Source organism: Neomonachus schauinslandi, chromosome X, assembly GCF_002201575.2.
Source record: "Neomonachus schauinslandi chromosome X, ASM220157v2, whole genome shotgun sequence".
NCBI classification, from domain to species: Eukaryota; Metazoa; Chordata; class Mammalia; order Carnivora; family Phocidae; genus Neomonachus; species Neomonachus schauinslandi.
Window position 1 is genome coordinate 3,928,140 of NC_058419.1, and position 22,667 is coordinate 3,950,806.

General features: G+C 43.0%; 1 protein-coding gene across 3 annotated transcripts in view; it reads right to left on the bottom strand.

The window, feature by feature from the left end:
* MTM1 (myotubularin 1) overlaps positions 1–22,667 on the bottom strand; it is a 95,918-nt gene that overhangs the window by 55,823 nt on the left and 17,428 nt on the right. The window contains exons 2-5 of one of the 3 annotated variants that reach the window (XM_021683399.2): positions 17,017–17,089; positions 14,699–14,771; positions 12,865–12,959; positions 562–672 (exon numbers count right to left, since the gene is read on the bottom strand). In XM_021683399.2, the coding sequence (XP_021539074.1) occupies positions 562–672; positions 12,865–12,959; positions 14,699–14,771; positions 17,017–17,079 (342 nt within the window). In that variant the 5' untranslated portion in view covers positions 17,080–17,089. Of the gene's footprint in view, positions 1–561; positions 673–12,864; positions 12,960–14,698; positions 14,772–17,016; positions 17,090–22,667 lie in introns of those variants that run through there. The other 2 variants (XM_021683406.1, XM_044911513.1) reach the window with 2 other exon arrangements.

Genomic DNA, 22,667 nt, shown 5'->3' on the forward strand with positions numbered 1-22,667 from the left:
AAGCACCTAGCATGTGTCTGTACCGACAGAGATGCTCAATAAACAGTTATTATTACAGCTGAGTAAATGTTATTAACATTAAATCTCTGTCACCCACCATGCCAAAGCAAAATGTTAGGCAAAATGTTACCTCTGAAAACTAAGCAAAAGTTACAAAGGTTGTTAGAGGCACATCCTGTTCACAGAGGGTAAAATCTCTAACATTTCTCTTTCCTTTCACGGTGTGAAGATGTCTAGCTGGTAACACATCACATAAAGGGACACTAGGAGCAGACTCAGGCAAAACTAAAAAGTGTGAAAATTCTATCTATAAAGTTTTCTTCCTATCCAATCAAGCTGACAGAAGGACAGGTCTGAGTCCTCACAGGTCTCTTTAATAGGAACTATTTCCCCAGGAGGTTTTGGAAGCCTGATCACAAGGGAAGAACCACTCTTGGGACTTAGATGAAATAGGGTCTTTGATTTTTTTTTTTTTTTTTTTTGGTAAACCCCCATTAACTGTTACTCAGTATTCAACACTAATGTGTCTTTTTTCACAGAAGAAAGTACTGAATCTCTTACTTTACAAGTAATATCTAGACCATAGGAATTTTCTCCTCTACTTGTCGCGCCTCCCATTTTTTCAATTCTGGAGATCACACCCAGAGGAACATCAAGTATTAGAGCAGAATCCTGTAATGGACAAAAATGCAAAAGTCAGTATTTCTGCCAGTATCATTAAAACATAAAAACACTTTTAAAAAACCATACGCTTTAGGGCACTTTTACCTTGGCCCTTTTTGCCACTTTCTATGAACGAAAATATGATACAGATCACACATAAAAGAGCAAGCATTACAACAGCCAGCTGGGCAGCCAAAATGCATCCCCAAACATTTGCCATTCTGCAGTGCCTACAGAATAAAGACTAAACTCCTAGGGACACAATTCAAGGGCTCCGTGGTGTCACTTCCAGCTGGTCTCTGCAGGCTTTTCTTCCACACCAGTCTGCACTCCAAACTACATGAAAACCTTCACCATTCCTCAAGCACGATCTACAGTCAGGCCTCTGTGCTTTGTGCATAGTGTTCCCTTTGTCCAGGCTGATCTAGGTTTCCCCAACTACCAGATGTTTTCCCATGGCTTAAGCCCTGGCCCAACAAACGTCACCTCTAACAAAGCTCCGCTTCCTAAGTAGACAGAACCGAACTGACCACTCCTTCCTCTGAAGTTCTACAACGCTTGGTTCAGACTGCGGCTGCACCGCTTGTTTTACCCTGTCTGCCAGGAATGCACAGGTCTATATTCCCCACACCAGAAACCAAACATCTGGAAGTAGCGCCTAGCTGAGGCCTGGGTGTGTCTCCCTCAGGAGAAGGGCCTGGATGCACAGCGATGCCGCTCCATCATTCCTCATCCCAGTGCTGGGTGCAAGGGGGCCGTACAAGTGCCGGCGAGCCAGGATCGCATGCGTGATGTCACACCAGTCATCACGAGCTGTCAGCAGCCGCCACACACGGAGTCAGTCGTCTGTGCCAGGCGCTGCCGTGGGGGCTCTGCACGCCTCATCTTTCTGATTTTATCCTCCCAACCATTCCAGATGTTGGTGTAGTATTCCCGTTTCCTGACGCGGCAATCAAGGCTTTTGAAAGCTTCCGTAACTTGCTTGGTAAATATGGGGAAGGTCTGAGATTTGAGCCAAGGTCTGGGAACACACATCAAAAGAGCCAGACAAATGGTCCTACCCTTTTACCTCCATAACTGCATTCTTAAGGGCTTATCTTACAGCTATTGCACAACAGGATGAACAGTTACATGTGTGAAGATGCTCTGTGGAGCCAGAGGGGGTCGTCAGGGTGGAGAAAATGACCGTTAGTCAACTTGAAGGACTAAGCACGCAGCTCTGAAAAGAATTACAGTACATGGAAAAACAAGCTTAAGTGGAAAAAAGCAGCATACAAACTACACTGATTACAGTAATGTAAGATATATATTCATATGGCCAAAGATAGGGAGGCCTACAGAAATTTGTTTAAGTCCAATATTTTCTTGAGTGCTGTGATTACTTTGATAATAAAGAAAATATTTTAAAGCTGTTTATTGAAGTTTTGTCCTTTAGAAGATGTTCCTTTTGGGGGATACAAATAAAGTTTAAGTTTTACCTGAAATCCTTCTCCTTTGTACAATACAAAAACAAAGCATTTCTTTATAGAATATAAATATAGCTCATGGGTATTCTAGAAATTCAAAAAGTGTAAGAATGGGGTGCTTCCATGCCGTAGAATACTACTCAGCTACAAAAAAACAAGGAACTATGGATGCACACAACGACACGGAAGGTTCTTAAAAGCATCATGCTGAGTAGTAGATAAGGCCAATTTCAAAAGATCACGTACTGCAGGGAGTCCATTTATGACACTTTTGAAGTGACAAAATTAGAGAGATGGAGAACAAAGAAATGGTTGCCAGGGGTGCGGGGAAGGAGAGTGTGACTATAAATGGGCAGCATCAGTTGCAGATCTTGATTGCTAGTACGTGGTTCCATGACTTTATACATGGGATCAAATGTCACAGAATTTTATGCAGAAACCTATGAAAAAGTGAGTGCATGAAACACTGGTGAAGTTCAAGTACAGTCAGAGTCTTAGTGAACTGTATCGTGCCACAAATCTCCTGGTTTTGATCAAGCAATACAGTTATTGGAGAAGCTGGGTAATGCACTAGTTTTCCAAGTTCTTGAGCGTTCATAATTATTTCAAAATAAAAAGCTAAAGAAAGCGTAAGAGCACGGTTATCATGGTGTAGACAAGAGACTGCAAGCTCTTACATTGGACAAAATTGGTTCAAACGGAGTTTTGACATTTATTAGCTGGATAACTTGCACAGGTTACTGCACCTCTCAGCCACATTTACCTGTAAAGTAGGGATGATTAAAGATCATGGACTTAAGCACCTGGCATGGTGCCTGTCACGCGGTAGCTAGGAAACAATGGAATTTATTATTATTATCACAAAGAATATCTTAGTATTTGGAAGACGTAACTGTGCTCTACAAATGTAGCGGATCTTGCAAGCAGCCACATACAGGTCTTTTTTTAGTTGTTGCCATGGGGTGAGACACCTCACATGACTAAAATCCAAATGCCTAGAGGAAAAAAAAGACACTACTCAGTAACTGTGTACATTCACAGCTGCATATTATAACATGTTTACTTCTCAATACAGTCTAGTTATTAAAAACACACCATCAGGGAAGCTGTTCTGTTTGGATTGAGATTTAGGAGTGTCCAAGTGTATTCCTAAATGTCAAACTTATACCTAAAAACACATAGATTAGACACTAAATAAAAGTCTGATACTCTAAGATCAACATGGAAGCAAGAATGTAAACAAAACAGATGAGATCTTACTGTTCTTTGTCCTTGTATAGAGGAAATTCTATAGCTCTGATTACCCTGATCCAACACAAAACAGAAAATGGGACAACTGAGGAGAACCAGCCAGTTCCCGACCATAGGTGCCCAGTTTAATGAGGCTACTTGCCATGTTCTCCCCGAATGACAGGTTCAAGATCAGATAACCCAGCAGGCCAAACTGGAAGATCCAGAAATAGGAAAATTAACTCTGTAGAAACCTGAGCTGTTACTATCTGAATATTATTAAATATTTAAGAATTCTCAAAGGTCCATTCTAACTCAAAATTCTGTACCTCTAAGGATCTAAAATAGTTGAGAAGTAAACAGAACAATCTAAAAAAGATGCATTCATTTACCATCTCTCTCTTGAGTGCATACTGAGTAGCAGAAACCGTACTGGACGCTAGGAACCACAGAGATAAATAAGATGCAAGTGTTGCCCTGATGGGAGATAGGACACATGTGCCCAAAGAGCCACAATGCCATCACAGCAAGACAAAACCCACGTCCAGACTGATGGGATGAGAGGTCAGAGGAGGGCAGAACAATTTCCTATTGACTGGGTCTCATGAAGGTTCTGTGCAATGGCAATGTTAAAGATGATCCTTATAGAATGGAATAAGAGCAGATGTAGATTTACCTTCCAGAAACAAGTTAACAGTGACATCAGGTACACGTGTGGAAAAGTATGGGGATTTTATATATGAAAAACAAAACAAAACACAAGCGGATCAGGTTTAAAACAGGACGGCAGGGGAATTCCCCGGGGAGCACCCCAGGGCTTGGATCAGGGTGACTGGGATCCATGGAATGTGTTTCCAGAAGAGGAGCACAAGGACAGAGCGGTGCTTTTTTAAGACTCCTTTGGCAGTCCTGAGCACTGTGCGGTAGCAAGGAAGGGACTATGCCCATTCCTTGGGACTCTGGAAGCTAATGATTTAGGGCAAGCTGAGAGGGTAGGAGAACCCGAGAGTGGAGTGACCTAGGTGGGAAGCAAAAGGAGGAGAAAATGAGCCACTGGGGAAGCATCGGCAATGACTCCGATTTAGACCCAGACAAGAGATGTGAAGAACCCAGAAAGGGGTTTTGGAGAAAGATTAACACTTTGAGATACACAGGCTTGGAGCTTATGACAAATTAATCAAGTACAGATAAGCAGGAGGCAGCTGGAATTACAGAACTGGGAGAGATTCCAAAGGCCCCTCAAACTCAAAATGTCCAGAACGAACCACATGATGTTTCTCTCTCCAAATTCCGTCTTCCTATCTCAGTGGCTGGTGCTCCATCCGCCCAGTTACAAAAGCTGGAAACCTAGGAGTACTCCTTGACGTCCCCTTCTCTGTTATCCCTCATCCAATCTTGCACATTTACCTCTTACATCAATCTTGAACCTGTCAAGCCCTCTCCAACTTCTCTGGACCACTGGAACAAGCATAGCGGTCTCTTTGATTGGACTGTTGCTCCCCAGAGCCTGCCCTCCACACAGCAGCATAGGTGATCGCTGACAAAAGTCAATCTGATGCTATCATTCCTTTGCTTAAATCATGTCCAGAACTTCTCACTGCTCAACTCCAAACACCTCCATCCTGAACAGGGACTACAAGGCCTTAGTCATCTGGCCCCACCCTCCTCTCCCTCCTGCCATTCCTCGCCTTTCTCCTGGCCCCAACCCAGCCACGACTGGCTCATCCTTTCATGTTCCCCTTGGTCTCAGTGCCTCTCGCTGTTCCCTCAGCTGATTCTCCCCACCCAGCCCCTGCCAAGCATCCAGGTAATTCTTATTCATTCTTCAGACCAGGGATCAAACATCATTTTCTCAGGACAATTTCCCAGGCTCCTCAAACAGCTACACTCCTGTACCACTTGCTCCTGGGTTACTCACGCTCAGCACAACTTGCTATTATATACCCGGCATGATTATCTGATCAGTGTCTGTCGGTCCCATCAGAACGAAAGCTTCATGAGGCAGAGACCATGTCTGCCATGCACACCACTAGATCCGAGTGCCTGGCACAGTGCTCGGCACACGGCGGCCTCTCAAATGGTCAACAAATAAAGAATGAAATGAAGTCTGGTAAAGAAGGGGAAGAAAGAGGATGGTACTATCGGGGAGGGAGGTAGCAGGGATCCAAGACACAGAGACTTGAGCAGGTCTGCAGGGCGGGGTGGGGACAAAAGAGCCAATGGAAATCACAGATGGAAGACGCAGAATGACCGAAGGGGCACTAAGGCTCTGAAGGAAGTAAAAGAGGAAAGGAGACAAGGCTCAAGTAGAGGAATTTTGTTTTGGAAAAAAGGCAACCAGTCCCTTCCCCTCAGATGAGAGGAGGAGGAGGGCATGGGTGAAAACAGACAGTAGCAGGTAGTGAGGGGGGCGGTTTCCGGGAGCTCAGGAGGAGGGGTTTTAACTGTTCAGCAGAGCAAGACAGGAGGTCAGCTGAAGAACATGGAGGGCTGGCCAGTGATGCGGTGGGGGATGGAAGGAGAAATCAACTAGATATTAAAAAGAATTGCCCAAGCAGGGGGAGACCCTGAGGTCTGAAAGCCTGCACTTGTAAAGGAACTAATGAATTAAATCTATGTGACTTGCATAGCAGGGCCCAGTCACCCACAGACCCTCAAGTTTGGGGGTTGGCAAATTGGGAACAACATGGCAATAAGGGGCAAGGGAACCTAAGGTTCAGTGGATATTGTTTTCACCTGAAAACAGCACTCATTTTGCAGCAGCAATATAAGGAGGTGATTCAAGACTGAACTTTAACAGAATACCTATAGTATGGATCCTATGTTCCCACTGAAGTTCTACTTAGACACATGAGGATGTCTTATTATAGTCTTTTTAGCATTATTTCAGCTCCCTTGAAATGAAAAGAGGTGCTAAATCTACTAGACTGAAGAACCTAAAGAAGGACAATCTCAAAAAGTCTCCATTATATTTTCATGAAAAGAAAAATACTACAGGTATCCTTGTCGGTCATCCTCATAATGAACTGGATGGGCCTTCCCTCTGGGAAAGAATACAGATCTGGCTCTGAATGTCCACAATGGGAGAGGGTAGTGTTCAAGGCTCACAGCTCCATTTGCAGCCAATGAGAGAGACCATGGAAGCTAAGCGCTGCCATACTTGTTAGATGCCCAGCTACTAAGTGGCATGATACCTAGCACCTGCTCAAAGCTCATTTCAGAACCGAGTATTTCAGAGACAGTCTGACTGACACACAAGCCATCCATCCATCTTAATTCTCCAAGCCCTGTTTATACACTGATAAGCCATCAAAAAGCTAAGTAAACAGACCTCATTTTTCTCGTCCCTCAAAGAAATACCTTTATGAACTACAGGTGAATGTGTGTTCCATCTTTATAGAGGGTCTTAAATGGTACTAAAGAATCTTTGGGTAACACTCTGCCTAAAGAATGGAATCATTATGTTCCTATCTTTTAGAGAGATTTCTCCTTGAATTGAATCCAGAAAGAACATACTGTTTCTGACTTACTGTCAGAAAATGAAAGGTGTGTGCACAACACGTTTCTCATCTCATCAGCATCACTCAGTTGGAAGGCCTAAAAGCCTCCATTCCTCTAGCTACCACACATCTGCCACAATCCGTTCTAGTTTAGGGCTGTGTGGAGTGACAGGGAGTGAGAAATACCAACTTTCAGATGGGATTACCTCTGGGGTAAAGGGGAGATGGGGTTTCTTCAACTGGGTGGTGGATCCACAGATGTTTAGGTTATTCTTTATAAACTTCCTATCTTAAATATTTCAAAACAATTTTTCAAATGGGGTGGGGATGGATGGGTGCTCTAGGTGGAAAAAAAAAAATGGCTTGAAGAAAGGTCCAGAGGAGAAAGCACAGGGCTTCGTTAGGGGTCAGTGAGTAGGGCACTTGAGCCGGAGCGTGGGGTGGGCACACAGGAGAGAGGTGGGAAGGTGCCACGTCCCTAACTTGTGGCTAAGGCATAGGACATGAGGGAGGAAAGGAGCCACGGAGAGTTTCTGAGCACGGGGATGGTGCAACTATAAAGAGGACTTCAGGAGCCAGAGAGAAGGAAGTGGGGAGAGGCTGCAGGCAGGGAGGCCAATGTGTGGCCCCTGTGATGGCCCAGGACAAGACCTTGGACTAGGGTGGGGCACATGTGAAGACTGTGGAGAAGGAGGACGGGGCAGGGATCCCAGGCCCCTGGGAGATAAGCAGCACCAGCCCGAGAAGTAAGAACACCAGAAGAAGGGACTGGGAAGGGAGAAAGAGCTGAAGACTCCCACCTTGGCCCACACATCTGGGATGGGAGGCAAAAAGCCCAGGGGTCTTGAGCAGGCAGTAAGAAAGGAGAAAGGGGGGAGGCGCCTGGGTGGCTCAGTAGGTTGAGTGTCAGACTCTTGGTTTCAGCTCAGGTCATGATCTCATGGATTATGGGATCGAGTCCTGTGTCAGGCTCCATACTATGTGCAGAGTCTTTTTGGGGATTCTCTCCCTCTGTCCCTTCTCTCCCTCCCCCCCACCTGCTCTTGCTCTCAAAAATAAATAAATCTTAAAAAAAAAAATGAGAAAGGGGCCAGAAGAAAGGCAGCCCTTGAAACCCAAGAAAGCCCAGGGGTGACTAGGGGATGGCTCTGTCAGTTGTGGCCAGATGGGGGACAGCGTGTGGAAAGGAGCGCGGCCAGCATGCAGTGTTCTTCTGACAGAAGAGACTGCTGCCGGGGAGCAGAGGAAGCCCTGGGGAGGAGCAGGACTAGAAAGAAGCGTGCAGACCCCTGGGAGGTGGAAGGAGGAGCAAGAGACCAATCAGACTGGCGTCTCCACTGAATGGGTTCCCACCGGGGCTCCCAGTGACCTAATGACCACCCTCTGTGGCCTCTGCTCATTCTCTATCCTGCTGAGTCTTGGAGCATTTCGTCCGTGGTCCCCTCCCTTCTTTTCTGAGTCTTTTCTCTTCTACCAACTTCCACCAAAGCCTTTGCTCAGATTTTCTCCTGCTCCCACCGCTCCTGCTTTCTCTTCTCAGTTGGCCCTGGGGCTCCCCCACACCCCCCCCGCCCCAGGAGAATGTTCGTGTGGCTCAGCGCGCATCTCCTTGTCACATCTTCTTCTCAGGTAATCGCGTGGATGTATGCGGCTTTCACCAACACTGATGTGCTAACAACTTCACGAGCTTCAGAGTCACGTTTCCAAATGCTTCGGAGACTTCTCCACTCAGTGGCTGTATAGTTATTAAGTCCACATGTTCCGAGAATCCCCAGGGACTCATCTCCGACGTGTTCCTTCTCCCGTGAGGTCCATTTCAAAGGCAAAGGATCACAGGCATCATTCTCGACTCGAGTCCTTCCTCTAACTCTCACCTCCAAATGGCCACCCCATGCTCCTGAACCTTCTGTGCTCTTCCTCCTGTTGCAAAGACAACTGTGCGAGGCCCTGGCTGCCCACCTGAACAACTAACTTTTCCACTGCTCTCCCCGCCTCCAGTCCCCCTCCCTAATCCATTAGACACACTGCAACTGGACGTCCCTTCCAGAAACCCACATCCAACATGTGGTCCTCCCCATAAGGTGTGCACTGCTGACCCGTGACTTGCGAGATTCTTGGGGTAGACTCTTCTTCCCGGCTTCATCTCCTGCCACCCTACTCCCCCTCCACCCTGTGCTCTAGCTCCAACAGACCACTCAGCTGTTGCCACAGTATGTGCTCTTCTCCATATCATCACACAAGTGCGAGGGAAACGCTCTACCTGATATGCTCCTCCCTCTCTCCCCTCCTGTCCAGGAAATTGTTACCATTCTTCAAGACTCGGTTCAAATATCACCTCCTCTACAAAGCATGCTAGGACCCATCACTCGGCTAATCACCGTCTCCCTCATAACCTCACAATGTTACACAACCACAGCAGGCTTTGTCATAATACACCCCAATTACTCGCCTCTGTGTCGTTCACCAAGCTCAGCGTTAGTTCACCGTGCTGCTTGCTGAAGGTTCCGGAATAAAGTTATGAGCACATGAACGAACAAAGGGTTACTTCGCCTTTCTCACCCACTATAGCAGCTGAACCCAAAGTGTTCCTGGAAAGGAAGCTGAAGCAGTCTTCCCCCTGGTAGTCTACAGATTACAGAATATTACATGCCTAAAGTGCCCCCGCCAAATTCCTGAGCACCCTCAAGGTCAAAAGGGGGCTATGACATTTCCAAACTCCAGAAACACGGTTGGTATTCAAGATGCCACAATTTAGTGAGGTCCGCATGGCAGTCAAAGCACAGCGATGAAGCCTGTCCCCTCCCAAGTTCACTCACAGAACACGTTTTTACTGAGTGCCTACTGTCTACTGGACCAAAAGGACTCAGCATTAGTAAAGGCCAAAGACACATGGCAGCAAAGAAAAAAGACCAGAGTTCCTTCATTCAGCAGCCCGCCTGAACTTCTTCAATGTGCCAGGCTCTGCCCTCCGCACTGAGGGGACACGGGGGTGGGGGGTGGGGAGACAGACAGACAAGCATCCCTGTCCTCAGACAGCCAAGGAACAAGATGAAGCAGTGACATATATAAAAAAGGAGGTGGAGGCAAGTGCTCAGGAGAAACAAACAAACATGGAAAGGAAAGAGGGTGTGTTGGTGGCGGGGGGGGCGGGGTGCTCACGAGCACTAAGCGCTAACGGAGAGGCATGGGAAAAGGCTGTGGGGACACGAAGAGGGAGGGGCTCCTTCACGGGAAGCTGGAGGAGGCTCGGAAGAGAGCATGATTGTTGAGGTGGGTTCTGGACAAACAGCATGGGCAGCAGTGGCGGGAGCTGAAGCAAGACAAGTCACAAGGATTTTTATGCCATGTAAAGGACAGTGGATTTTATTCTGTGGGCCACAGGGAGCCAATGAGAGTTTTAGACTGGAGAAGTAAGCTGGCCGGCCTAGTTCTAAGGAGGATCACTCTGGAGGCAGCATGCAGGGCAGAGTAGAGGGGGGATGACCACGCAGGAGGGCCACAGGGACAGTCTAAGGAAACAACCACTGTGCTTCTACTGTCCCGGGGAACGGGGTGGGCAGGAAACCTTGCCCTTGACACCTCAACGAAGCGGGACTGCGGACTCCCGTGTCAGACCGCACTCCTGCAGCAGTGTTTACCTACCTGAAACCAACAGGTGTCCGCTTCAAAATGCCAATAAGAGGATAGCTCTTTGTCAAACACACAGTGTGCAGCAGAATCCACAACTGATACTCTTATTTAGGGCTTTAAGAAACACTATGATGACTATGTTTTGAGGCTTCTGCATAACCACTTACGTGGCTTTCTTTAAAGGATGTTTTCTGCCATTAGCTTCTTGCTTTTATACTTGGACTAAATGTTATAGCCGATTGGTCAAAATGTTTATGTAAAACAGTGGAAGAAGAAACAAGTTAGTAGTCAGTGTCCAATGGGCCTTTTATACACCCCTTCGGTGCTAATCCCCACCTTCTACTATGCCATATGAAAACCAACTAAAGCTTGCTAAGTGTTTCCGCAATTAATTACAAAAGTCCCACGTGCTCATTCCAAGTAGAGAGGAGAAAACAGAGCATGCATAAGTCCACTCTCCAGATCTCCCAAGTACTAACACGCCTGCTGTTATTTCTTTCCGGCCTCTTTTCTACAGACAGGTTTTGCTTGGTTTATGCAGTTGAGATCGTACAATCTTGTCATGGCATCACAGTTTTAAAAATTTCCCCAGTTCATCATCAGTGACAGCATAAAATGGAACCGGGCATGCGTGGCTGGCCAACAAGCCAAGAGTCTCAGAGGAGAAAGGCACCGTAACACTTGCTTTAATTCTCATTTTTGATGACTCTTGCATATATTAGCATAAAATCTCTCAATCTGTCTCAATTTGACCCTTGGGAGCCATACAGAATGAGTCTGATCCCTGCTCCACAGAAGGCACTTCAGACATTCCAAGGTAGGTCTGTCATGCCTCCCTTCCATCTTCTTTTCTTCAGATGAATCATCAACACTTATTTCAATCATCGCTCATATTGCAGCCCCTTCACAAGCCTGGTTCCCTCTGTCTGAACCCTCGCTGGTTTGCCAATGTCCCTCTTAAAACATGGCACCTGGATTTGAACACGACACTTCAGATGGGACTACAGTCTCATTTTGCTGGCCATTATATTATACTTTTGTTAGTTAAGCCTACGGGGATATTAACTTTGTCATCAGTCATGCCCAATTACTGGATCAAATAAGCTTGAGCCCCTATTAAGACAGACCTGACCTCCTCCATCCTTTGTTGGTACAACAGGTTTGTATAAAGTAAATGTTATCTACATGAAATGTATCATTAGTTTCCCGCCAATATCCTAGTCCATTAAGACAGTTTCAAATCGCAACTGCGTAGTCTAGCACATTGGCTACTTCGCAGTCTTTCACATATGGGACATGCATACTTCCTATGGGTTCAACTGCATTGCATTAGACACACTGTAGAGGAGGGGCCCTATACAGCAAGACATTCGTTACCGCCCTTCCTGGTTGGTATCAAGGCTTTAATCCAGTCTGTAACTCCATCTAGATGTACCACCACCATTTGGCCCATGTTTCTTAGTCATATGCCTCAATTTAATCAGGACAAGCTGTCAGTAACACAGTCCCAAGGAAATTATGGGGTAAAAGCAATGACACAAAAGCTACATTCCCCCAACATTCTTTACATCTCCTGTGTATAAACTGCTGTTGGGCTACTCTTCCACATACCCTGGACCTATCCATTCTTCCTTGGCCCCAAATACAGCTGCCCCTTCAGGCTGTCCTGGACAATGGCGACCCACTGTATGCACCGTAGGTCCTTCGGCGACAGCCACGCAGCTCTTCACTCATCCCTTCCCTTCGGGAGCACCTCGTCCCCATCTCATTGTTCCATCAGTGCTACATGCCTTGAAATGCTATGGCACACATTTCACGGCCACGGAATGAAAAGGTAGATTGGCACTAAGCCACACCATTGGCATCCTAGTGCTAAACCGCTGTCTAGTACTTTGTGATTGACCACTTGGAAAGTTCTAGAGCAATGGGCCTTAACAAGGGATTCCATCAGCATCCTCCTCTGTGAAGTCTTAAAACTTACGACCATACCTGGACCACAGGCCTGGACACTGTGATGCAGGACATCTAGGGCATCTGTAGTGTCTGTTAAGCACCCCAGGTGGTTCTCGTCTGTGCTTCTGGTAAAGAACCACTGTTCTCTACTAATTTCTCCAAACTAGCGAATGGGTCCAGTTACCAACGCCTCCCCTATGTTCTGAGGGCTAAAACTTCTTACTTTTTAAATCCACACTATTCCTACGTACACAGGTGTTAGTGGTAAATGAGCTTTGCATAAGCCAAAAATTAAGAGCCGAGAAGCAAATATATCCCCCATGTTAATCTGATCCACAGGCAATGTTGCCAGGTAGAAGAGACACAGTTTAGCATTATCTTTAACAGTTAGGGTCATCTTTATGGTCTTAGATTCTACTTACCATTTCCAAACTTCTTAAATAAAGACGATAATTTGTGATGTAAACTCTTCCCTTAATGGGGCCATTGAAAGGACATATGTAAATAACTTCTTTGTCTATTAAGATAAAAAAAGTACCCTAAAATAATGGAAATATATACCAAGATACACAACAAATGGCACTCATTTAATATCAACTATGTGGCTAAGAATAACTACAGTAAAAAAAGATCCCTGGAAAGGTTGAAAGGTGGGCACTGGCCGCGTTTCTACATTACCGTGCCAGGTCAAGTGGGGCCACAGGTCACCTCCAGGTACCGGCATTGCTTCCCTGAGCTTGACCAAAATGCTGGCACCACCGAGGGCAAGGTGGTAATAGCTAGAGAGCAGAAGTGAAGGTGGGGACTGCTGCCGCTACCCCCAGTGGTTGTAAAGGTAACTACGGAGCTACTTCAACTAGAGGACGGCCATTCAGGCAGGACAGTCTCGTGGACTAACTGCCAGATAGGGTTTGAGGTTGGCCAACCTCTAATCATGCAAACATCATGATGTTTTAAATAAACAAACGTCAGTGGTAGAAATATTCCTACAGTCTATTCTTTCTAATAGTCCAGAGAAGAGTTTTTAGCTAGACTCATTTCGATCATTTAAGGGACAGAAAACAGATGGCCAAGAGAATAGTACATCTTTAGTAGACTCAAACATAAGGAGAGACTAAATCAGGAGACTTAATTTATTATCATAAAAAGATCTTTCTGTTATCTTTCAAGGATGTCCTTGAATGTGTTAACGGCTTTTAATTCTTCTTAACAATTTTGAAATCCCTTTCTCCTCGGGTGCTAAATGAAGAATACCCAGTAAGGTGACTTCATGCTAATTCAATACAGGACTCCCTCAGTTAAGCTTCTGATGCTGATGCAGAGCACCAAAATTTCATATATGAAGGCCACCCAAAGTAAGCTATCCTCTTTGCTCTTATCCAGAATTTGGGATGGACACATGCCACTGGTTTTCAAGACTAGCATCATGTGCAAGTCTGTGGATATGGAAGAGTTTCTCATGGTGCATGGCTAACTAACTCACAAAGGCACCATGTCTTACACCATGTTTTAGCCATTGAAGCTAAACAACCCAGACCTTAGTGAACAAACCAAAAGGTTCCCTGAAACGATGGTAACTGTATCACCACCAAATACATGGTAATCTGAGGCAAGGGTGTCAGCCCTAATATAAAATGTGAATGCCCACAACATCAGCATTTGGCTTAGAAGTTGTCAGATGCTCCTGTATTCTTAAGCCAGAATGACCTGGCCCTTCCAAAGTAGATCCCTTCCTCTTAGAATGAATTTATCATGAAAAAGACAAGTCTACAATCGAAATACTGCATCAATATTACTAACTCCAGTTATTGGACAAACAAAAGCTATCATAAACCAGTATGGTCTCCTATATTTCAAAGAGAAGACTATTTAGACGTTAAGTCTTTAGGTTGATCATTTTAAGGCATACAACCTAGGCTGGAAAACCTTACTATTACTTGGTTCTTAAAACCTCAAACCATGAGAGCTTAGAGCTCCAATAAGGACATTCGAGAGAGAATCCACTTTTTTTTTTCTCCAAAATAATTCTGTCTTGGGTACAGAGGGGAAAATATGACTATCCTGGATAGCATGAAACTCTTCAAAGAACTCTGATCAAGAAACTAATGCAGAGAGTTCTACTTATGTTAACACTTTTAAACAAAGCTAGCCTATATACCTAAATCTGAGTTCTAAAGAGAAAGAGGGATTGAAGCCACCTGATCCTGCTGGGACTCTCATCAAGTAATGCAAATCCTAACTTCACAGGACCCTTACCAGTGATGCGAGTTTCTCCTGGAAGTCGAGGAACAGCCTCACTGAGGTCCCGATTAACTCCATCCCTAGAAGTCTGGAAACGAAACAGGGCATCAGAGGAATAACATTACATTTGCAGATTTTTAAGCAACCTGGAACACAACCAACCAGAAATATACTTTGTAAAGAAAAAAATTAGAGTGATATTTATCGTTATAGAAAAGTGGCACAGAAAAAAACAAACGACCAAAAAATACAACTTAGCATCAATATTCATTAGCTGTGTTAACTTTTAGTCTGTAAATAACATTAGCACACTTTTCAAAATTAATTTTTAAATACCCCTTCCAGGAGCTTTACAGTGAACACTGTTCAGAAAAGTGATAAAAAGTCAATATTAAGCATATTCTATAGACACACGCATACTTTGGCATTTTTTTCCATATTAAATATTTAGTCATCTTATGTTAACAGCAGAAATGAAAACTTCATTTCAAGGGGGCCTTAACTGAACAACAGTAATTACAGAATCTTCCCATAATGTCAGAATCTTCCCATATGTTACTTCTTAACGTATCAGGTTTCTTATTTTACTGAGATCCTTCCTCGCATAGGTCACTATATAAAGAGGAAAGGGCGGTCAAGCATTTTAACTAGGAGGGCAATCATTTCGTGTGCGAAGTTAGTATATACTTCCCACAGAGGGTTTTTGTGAATATTAAGTGAAACAAAATGCACAAGCACACCTCTGTGAATTATCAAGGCCTATGCAAATGTAAAGTATTATACAATAAGAGAACTGTGAATTGTGTATTTAAGTAAGATATAAGCTGTCAAAGTTGGGTGCTCTGCTGGATTTTTAATGGTTTTATCATTTTTATTCAGGCACAAAATGAAAATTCCTAACCATTTTTCAATGTTTTAGTACTTGTAAGCTAAGCATTTTAACTAGGAGGGCAAGACCAATTGTTGCCAGCCAGGAATGCCTTCCCCCATGGGGAGCAAAACCACACAACTTATATAAATGGTAAGACTGGAAAGAAATCACCAGCATCCTTTAACGCTGCCCCTCACTAACTAAAAACAAGTATAACGAGCAGATGTAATACTCAGTATACCTTTTAAGGGCCACAGTTCGGGGTCAGGAGAAGAAAGTACAATTCAACCACAAAATTAGGGAAACAGATGTTTGATTAACACGGATAACATGGGATTAACATAGGATATACTTTATATTAGAGTCAAGGACTTACAATTAGCTCCATGAAGTAACTCTTGTGTTTAGAACTGATCCTTGTACCATAATGATACCAAATACAATAAAAACTTATAAAATCTTGGGGATGAAAAAGGTCGTTGTAGACATGACACCCAAAGCAGAAAATATGAAATACAAAAGACTGATAGATGTGATCCCATAAAAAACTTAAACCTCTGTATTTCAAAATCAAAATGCCACAAATATAATTAAAAGGCCAATGATAAGCTAGGAAAAAGACCTGTAATGTATATTATAAAGAGCTGATTATCATAATATGTAAAGAACACTTATGAATCAATAGAAACACACCAAAAAGCAAACAGGCAAAGGACACGAACAGCCACTTCAAAAAAGAAATACAAATGGATAATAAACACTATTTTTTAAAAAAAGGTCATCCTCATTAGTACTCAGGGAGCTACAAATTAAAAAACACTAGTTGGCTCCCTTCTGATTGCTTAGGCATCCCTGTACACTGCTGGTGGGAGTGTAAATGAACCTTTCTGGTGGATAATTGGTAAATGTATCCAAGGCTTCAAAGGGCCATGAATAAAGCTTATTTTAAATTCGCCCCTTCCTTTCAATATATGTTTCAAAATCATCCTCTAATTACACAATTTTCCCCTCAATACTTTGAACAATTTTTTCTTGACGCTGTATTCGTTTCGCTCATACAACTATTTTAGCATCATATTAGAAAATAAGGCCAATATTTCGGAAGGTGTGAGAGCCTGTTCAGTGGGCCTTGGCCTTCCAATATCTCCTTCAGAAAGCTTTTAAGGCCCAGAGATTGCCTAGTATCTTAAATATAATGTCTGGCAGCAGTTCACAAAACAAAGGTTCTCAAAAATGAAGTTACGTGAAAGAATTTAGAAATGCAAAACTTACTTAACACATATATGGCATTCTGTCTTTTCTGGAACAAAGTAGGATATTAAAGAAAACCACATATATTGAAGAACGTACATTATGTGAATAATGAAATTAATAATTCAATAAGCCCGAAATGACCACCTAATATGCAAATGTGAGAAGAGAAATGCAGAGAAAGGGGTACAAATTAAATCTGAAAACTTACCCTCTTAATAGACTCATTCTCCAAGGAGTGTGAATTATACTTAGAAGTTGGTGCAGAAGCCATCCTGGAAACTCTAGCAAAAAAAGACAACATTCAATATCAGCAGATTTTGTATGCAATTTCCAACAATGCGGCATCTGAGATTTAAATATTGCAACTGAGAACAAATGGTACTACGCTCGACAGGCCCCATTTCCGTAGTAGTCTCCAGGGGGAACGAGACACACAAGGGACTTACCACAGCACACAGCACAGGTCACGTGAAAGAGCTCCAACAAATGTATAGGGAACTGGGCAAGAACAGAAAAGGGCAGCTAAGTGTACTTGGGGGAGCTCAGTGGGAGACACTACACATACCCCCAGAATGGTTATTCATAGCGTTCAAATTGTCATCTCAAAAAATGCACTGTTTAGTAATTGTGCACCAGTCCTCAAATTTCCACACTTCTTAATTTTTAAAGATAATTTAGAAGCAGCCAAGCAGATTGGTAAAAAGGGTAGACAACTGAACTCACACTCTTTTCGCCTTTAAGAATTCAGTCTTCTCCAAATTGAGGCAATTTAAAGTGGCATGGACTTGATGGAAATCAAATTAGCAAGATTTGATTTGATCAGTATTTTCCAGGGAAAGTTTATACTTCATTTAAATAATGCATATTCATCACAATTCAGGCATAAATGAAAGCATCGTATTCAGAACATACACAATATTTTAATGCAAGGATTTAGACTTGTGAAGACTATTGCAACAACAGAAAACTAAGTGATGCTTTAGTTATTTTATTTCTCAAAGTTAATGACACAAAGAGATCTGTATGAAGTCACTGGGAGGTGAACCACATCAACTAGGTGACTGTGGATATTTATGGGATCTTTTTTGCCAGGCTCATGAAAAAAGCAACCACACAAAATCTGGCATGGCTAATATTAACACACCTTGGCACAAAACCTAGAGATCTGATAGCTGCACAGTGCCAATCACTGTCCATAAGTAAGGCCCAAGAGAGGTGACAAAGATGCACATAAAGGTAACCACCAGGATAACGAGGCAAGGATGGCTACATGAGGACATTCTTACAAGATTAAGACTGCCAGGCTTCCCCCAGCAGAGTTCAGCTCACCAAGGGCAAGGCTGGGCATCCATCTAGGTCATGGCTGCATCCTGGCACACAGCTGGCACTCATAACTATTTGGTCAATGAATGAGTATGTACAAGATACACAATATTGTGAAACATGATGGGGTGAGCTAGTACCTTGGTTCACCAAATCCTAAAACAATGGACCTAGGGTGCTACCCTGAGGCTTAAAAATTAAAAACCATGGCAAAATAAAATGCTTCTTTATAAACTTAAATCTGCAACTATTAAGAGGTAGCACAATCTAAAATTAGAAATAGCTTTTTAGAAAAATTAATGAATAATTTAAAAATGAGTGAAATTCAGATAAAAGCTTAGAAAAAATAGCTTCAAAAGACCTCTCTAACCTCAAGTTCAAATCCAAGCAAAATAACTCATTCTCAGAGACAGCAGAATGGATGAGACAGACTAGTGAGAGCAAGTCAGATGTTTCTGCCCTGAAATTATTCTATGCACTAAACAAGATTATATACTTGAGGGATTTTCTTCAGCAACAGATATAAAATTACTTAATAATCAGATACTATAGTATTTAAAACATTTTAATAATATAAGTCAATGTTTTCAAATAACATTAAATTACTACTGTCAAGTCAATATAAGAAATTCAAAATGCTGGGGTATATAGTCAATTCAGTCTTCACTTTCCTGTTCATGTTTATAAGTCATAAAAGGAAGAGGAGTCTTCCTATATTTTTCAATCCTCGTTTAAAAAAATTTCAATTTAGGGGCACCGGGGTGGCTCAGTCAGTTGAGTGTCCCACTCTTGATTTTGGCTCAGGTCTTGATCTCAGAGTCATGAGATCGAGCCCTGTGTCGGGCTCCTCACTGAGTGTGGAGTCTGCTTGTCCCTCTCCCTCTCCTCTCCTCTCTCTGTCTCTAAGTAAATAAATAAAATCTTTAAAATAAGAAACTTCAATTTAAAATGAACTAAATATAACAGAGGAAAGTCCTCACGTCCCCCTTATTTCTAACTACCTAACAAGATATAACTAGCTACACAAGTCACCCTTTTCAAGTGTACAATTTAATGGTTTTTAGTGTACCCAGAGTTGTACCCAGCGTTAGAACATTCTCAGCACCCCAGAGAGAAACTCTGTACCCATTAGTCACGTATCACTCCCCATTCCTCCTGCCCCTAAGTGACCACAAATCTGCTTTCTATCTCTACAGATTTGCCCATTCTGGACATTTTATATAAGGAATCACATACAGTTCACCCTTAAACAACAAAGGCTTGAACTGCGTGGGTCTACTTACACATAGATTTTTTTTATAGTACTGTAAGTTTATTTTCTCTTATGATCCCCTTAATAACATTTTCTCTAGCTCACTTTTATTGTAAGAATATAGTATGTAACACAGACAACATAAAAAATATGTGCTAATCAAATGTTTACACACTTATATGTGTATTTTCAACTGCGTGGGGGGCTAATGCCCCTAACTCCTATGTTGTTCAAGGCTCAACTGTAATACGCAGTTTTTGTTCAAGGGTCAACTGTAATAGGTCTAAAGTCCTGATATTTTAGAGTTGCACCAGAAACTGCTATTATTAAAAGTTGGGTCAAGCACAAATCTGAGAAATCCAGGGGTCCAAGTAACATGGGTCAGTTCCATGAGGTTTGCTTTAAAATGTCATAGGTGAACCTTTCTGGTGAATGGTTCCAATTGATCCCTGATGCACAGAAGCTGGAACAGCATGATGATGGAGAGCACAGATGTTAGAGCCAACTCCATTCAAATACTGACTCTGCAACTCACTATTTGACCTTGGGCAGGTGATTCAACCTTCCCACTATTCAGGCCTTCGGCTGCTACGATCTCTGTGTTTTTGCAGCACAGATGGGCAAAATGAATAAATACATGGGACAGGCTCAGAACAGGGTTCTGGTATATACATTAACAAATTATTAGCATTTTTTTTCAATTATGAAAGGATACTTATTGAATGCTGACACTAACAAATTATTCTACAAATTAGTCTTGACCCTATAAATACTAGCTAGAAAGTTAACTAGCACAGGGATAGTGCATGGCCAGCAGTGACCTAGTTATAAAGCTTCTCTTTAAAAAGTACATGAAAATACCCTTTTGGTTACATTTTGCCCAGGACCCCTAAAGATCGAGTTTTCATCCTTTTTATCTAAAAAACATTGAATTTGGGCTACCCTGGCTTTAAAGTGAAATTGAAACTTAATTCCTGTATCTATTTCTATCTATCCACACACACACACACACACACACACACACACTATAGGAATCTAACAAAAGGTAGGTATCTCTCATTTTTGATCCTGAAAAAAAAACTTTTGTCATGCTTTCAGCCCAATCCTCTCTCTATGACAGAGAAGATGACCAGAAGAGCCCAGAGGATGTGTGAAAAGGACCAGTGCAAGTTAATGGCAGGTCAGCTCTAGCCTAGGCCTCTGCACTAACACTGGAGTGTCCTTTCCACCCAGGGAAAAATGCTTCCAAGTGTCTCTATTTTGAAGAAACCACGTTGGATGTGACTGGTGCCAATCCCAGCAGAAATGGAGTTTTAGACTAAGAAGTAGTTAGGAAAACTCAACTCATCTAGGCAAACAATCATTGGGGGCCCCAAACTCCTTCAAATAAAGCTACATAAAGGTGGCATTATTTAATAAATCAAATGTGAAAGTCACAAGATGGTCTTAATTGGATCTCTCTTTACATTCAAGACAACTAAACTCAAAGGTCTCATGGTGTCACTCTCTTTGCCCCTCCTACACTGTCCTCCTCAACTCTCTTCCCCATCTCCGTCTATCTCCCACCCTCCACCCTTCTTTCTCTGCCTCTCTCTGTCCATCTCTTCTCCCTAGCACCTGCCACCTTTCAGATAATCCGCTGTTACTGTCTGCCTCCCCCCAGCAGAATACAAGCCTCCAGCAGAAGGGGATTCTGGTGTGTTGTACTTACCGCTGCAGTTACAGCGTCTTTGACGGTGCCTGGCACTCAGCAGGTACTCAGTAAGTGCTGGTTAAATGAATAAATGGACTGGGCAATAAAGAGCTGGCCCAAGACCTGAACCATTGTTCACCCAATATTTCATTTAAGCCAGAAGTTCATGCAAGCTTAAGAAAATGGTAGAACAAATCCTTGGCCAATCAAGATGCTCAAGGCAGGACGGCTCTGGGTAGCAGAGTGGCAGCATTAACTTATGCTGCTTTGAAGCAATTTGCACCACCAAGAACTGGAGCGCTGCTGGCCTCCACTATAGACTTTTCCCCTGAAACAGACCTTTCAAATTCAGGTGGGGAAACCTCTTCCCCCATACCCTGCTTCCAGACTAAGAACCTGTTCCCCTCTCTGTTGCATATGAAAAGCAGAATTCCACAAAACACCTGCAGCAAACATAACTATAAACACTTTCAAACAAAGGTGGGCCATCTTTGCCCTTATTATATAAATCTAAAGGCAGTAGAATTAGAAAACAGTTTTGACCTCCACCCCATAGGGCCTTTGTAAGCAAAATCTAAACTCCAAGGGAAGCTCTAGTTCCCATGGTCACCTGACTGGAGATCAATGGCCCTCCATCAGTGGTCTAGGAGCTTTCCATGTACAAACAGTGATAAAAGGTATGCAGGCCTTCTGTTTGGATTTTACTCAGTGTGCTTTCTTACTCTGTGTTGACGTGTAAATGAAGTTTAAAGATAGTTTTCTCTGGAGGCTCCCTTGAAAGCTGTGGAAAGCTACCCAGTCTGAAAACCCACTTCTAAAGCCTGCCAGTGAGCAAGAAGTTGTGCGTAAGCAGCCTCTGGGTCCAGAATTACAAATCTTTCTGAAGGCACTCTCTTTACTTGGAAGTCTGTTTTGAAAAAAAAAAAAAAAAAGCCACATACTTAGGACAGTGCTGCTTAATACCACTAGACCCAATGCTCCCTTTGTTATTAAAGCAAATTCCCGTAAAGCCCCCTTTGCTAGCCTGAAATGAAAATCATAGATATTATCAACCTAAACACAATTTCAACAAATAATCAATATAGTGCCTAAATTCTAGTATAAAGGAGAAACAAAAGGACAGTGATTTATAATAAAATAATGCATTTTTCCTTTTAAAAATTTTATTTTACTTTAAGATTTATTTATTTATTTGAGAGAGAGAGGGGGCATTGCACGCGAGAAGGGGGAATGGCAAAGAGAGACAAGCAGACTCAGGGCTCGATCCCAGGACCTTGAGACCATGACCTGAGCCAAAACCAAGAGTCGGAAGCTCAACCAACTGAGCCACCCAGTCGCCCCTAAAAAATTTGTTTAAATATGTATTTTTCAATATATTACACTAAAAATAAAAGCACCCCCATTTCCAATTTGGCCTCTAGGGGGAGTGTCGCCCCCAATGAGAAGTACTCAAGAATTCCCTTAGGTACCTGGAGTGCCTGTATACACAGAATTTACTAAATTAACTTATTCTGATTTTTGCATTAAAGTTGCTTTGACTACAGACCACCTAGGAGGCAAGAAAATGAAAAGGATGCCTTGAGAAACCACT